The sequence below is a fragment of the Garra rufa genome, chromosome 24 (genome assembly GCF_049309525.1).
Source record: "Garra rufa chromosome 24, GarRuf1.0, whole genome shotgun sequence".
Classification (NCBI taxonomy): domain Eukaryota; kingdom Metazoa; phylum Chordata; class Actinopteri; order Cypriniformes; family Cyprinidae; genus Garra; species Garra rufa.
In genome coordinates, this window is record NC_133384.1 from 21,551,352 (window position 1) to 21,553,795 (window position 2,444).

General features: G+C 48.0%; 1 protein-coding gene across 1 annotated transcript; it reads right to left on the minus strand.

The window, feature by feature from the left end:
* Positions 1–1,042: 1,042 nt before the first annotated feature.
* Positions 1,043–2,146, minus strand: gpr12 (G protein-coupled receptor 12). The gene has a single exon (XM_073831226.1). It carries the CDS (start codon positions 2,141–2,143, stop codon positions 1,121–1,123), a length of 1,023 nt encoding a protein of 340 aa, XP_073687327.1. The 5' UTR covers positions 2,144–2,146; the 3' UTR covers positions 1,043–1,120.
* Between the last annotated feature and the right edge of the window lie 298 nt (positions 2,147–2,444).

Consider the following 2,444-nt stretch of genomic DNA (forward strand, 5'->3'; position numbering starts at 1 on the left):
TTGTGGGATGAAAAGCTTCACTGGAGTTGTTTCCAACAAAATACCACTAATAAATTCTCCACGTCGTGCCCAAATCATCCTTCTTTACAAATGCAATACATGTAAATTTCAAGCAACTACCATTGTGTGACAGCTATCCCATACCCAGTAGTAATTACCAGTTGAACATAATAAACGGCGCAGTGCTCTATTCAGAGCATTCAAACAATGCAAATTAAAAGCAAATCAATAGAAAATACATTCGGTTCCATCCTCCATGTCGCTGCATATAAACAAACCTCTTATTCTCATCCACTTAATGCACGTTTTGTACTCAACAGTTCTTTGAAGTGAGCCTCTATTCACAGGGGGCTGTTTAAATGAACATACATACACTTTCTCCCGGCCGCTTTCATCCCATGTTCATGGAAGAGAATGCAGAGATTTCCGTTCTAAACCAAAATAAAGGCATCGATAGGTTCGGTTATTTATAGAGTGGTTCTCATTCTGAGATTGTAGTTAGCTCTTCATGGTTTTCTGCTTTGGAGGACATTTTACATTCGGCCACGCTTGAGAATGAAATCAAACAGAAGAGAGAGCGCGCCTCGGCTGTCTCTCCCTTTCTCTCGCGCGCGTGCGTTCTCCAGGTCGGTTTCTTCGGAGGACGCAAGGCGCGGATCTAGTCTATTTTTAGCACACCGCGGTTACTTAACGTTCAGCGCACGTTCTTGAATGCAGCAACAGCAGGACGAGATGAATGAGCTTCGGGATCCAGTCAAGAGGACCGCCTCGTGCTGCCCCTCATCCTCCTTCTCCCTCACAGCCAGTGCAACAGGGGGCTGTCACTGTTGCTGTGGCCAAGCCAAAACAAGCACAAAAATGCAAAGGCATATATATATATATATATATATATATATATATACACACAAGATATTTACAGCTGCCTGCCACACAGCATCCATTTCCGCCCCTTTTTTTCCTGGAAAGGGTGTGGCAGCTGGTCGGATCAGAATCAGGCAAAGATTGTGTGGCAGTGGTTGTCACGTAACAATTAGGGGGAAGACATAAACGGGTGACGCCCACGCCCCTTCTCGTCCCAGGGATTGGGGGAATCTCTGGCCTTTGTAATTCCCTAGGCACATCAGACGTCGCTGGGGGTCCGTGCCCGCTGGGCCACGCTGGCAGGGATGCATCCGCAGCACACAAGCCACAACGCTTTCTGGATCTCTTGATTGCGGAAGGCGTAAATTACGGGGTTGATCACCGAGTTGTAGGTGGCGGGAACCAGAGTGGCGTACGTGTAAAGCGGCGGGTAAGTATAATCGGCTATGAGCGAATAAACGGTAAACGGCATCCAGCAAGCGGCGAATGTGCCCAGAATGATCGCCAGGGTGGATACGCCCTTCCGCGTCGTGACGTAGTGAGGACTTGCAGCTAAAAAGTGATGCTGGAGGGCGATTTGGTGCGCATGCCGCATGACGATTTTACAGATCTGCACGTATAGCTGAAGCATGAGGCCGAAGAGCAAAAGGAAGGAGATGGACAAAACTGCTACGTTGTTTTTCGTTAGTGGCCAAACCACACTGCAGTTCACCTCTTGTCCCAGACAGTTCACACCGGTAACCGGCAGCAAACCCAAACACAACGACACCCCCCATAGAAGCACCAGCATGGTGTATGTGAATGCAGCAGTTCGCTCCGAATTGTAGGTGAGGGCGTAATACAGCGACAGGTAGCGGTCGATGGTGATAGCTAGCAGACTAAAAACAGACGCTGAGAAGGACGCCACCACCAGGCCTACAGTCAGCAGCTGTGCCGAGTCAGATCGTAGCAGGTAAGCAAAAGTAAAGTGTAGGACTAACCCTAAACCGGCCAGTAAGTCAGCTAGAGCCAAGCTGCCAATCAGCAAAAACATTGGGGCACGCAGTGCCGGGTTCTGCCAGATGACCAAAACCACCAGGGCGTTCTCGCAGGCTATAAGGGTGCCGGATGAACACAGCACGATGTCCCATGGGTTCACCAACAGCTCAGCGGGTGGCCTTGCCGGCAGGACGACCGCAGGTGGGTATGTTCCCACGGTGATGTTTTCTATGCTTCCTGCGCCGCTGCCCCAGGTGGGTTCTTGAGTCAGCCAGCTGGGAGAAACTGGCACCTCTTCACTCATTCTGCCTCCCGTCTAAAATAGCACACAGAAGAACATAATGAGGTGTAATAGCTAGTCTAAAGAGAAGATACTAAACAAAATAATCCACTACTTTTGTTTGGACAAAAAGAAAGTAGTGTGTGTGTGTGTGTGTTTAAGAGATAGTTCACACAACACTGAAAATTCTGTGATCATTTACTCAACCTCATGACCTCTTTCTTCTGCAGAACACAAAAGAAGATATTTGGAAGAATGATGATAACCAGTTTTGGTTCCCATTGACTCCCATTGTATTTTTTTATTTTGTCCATATAATGGAAGT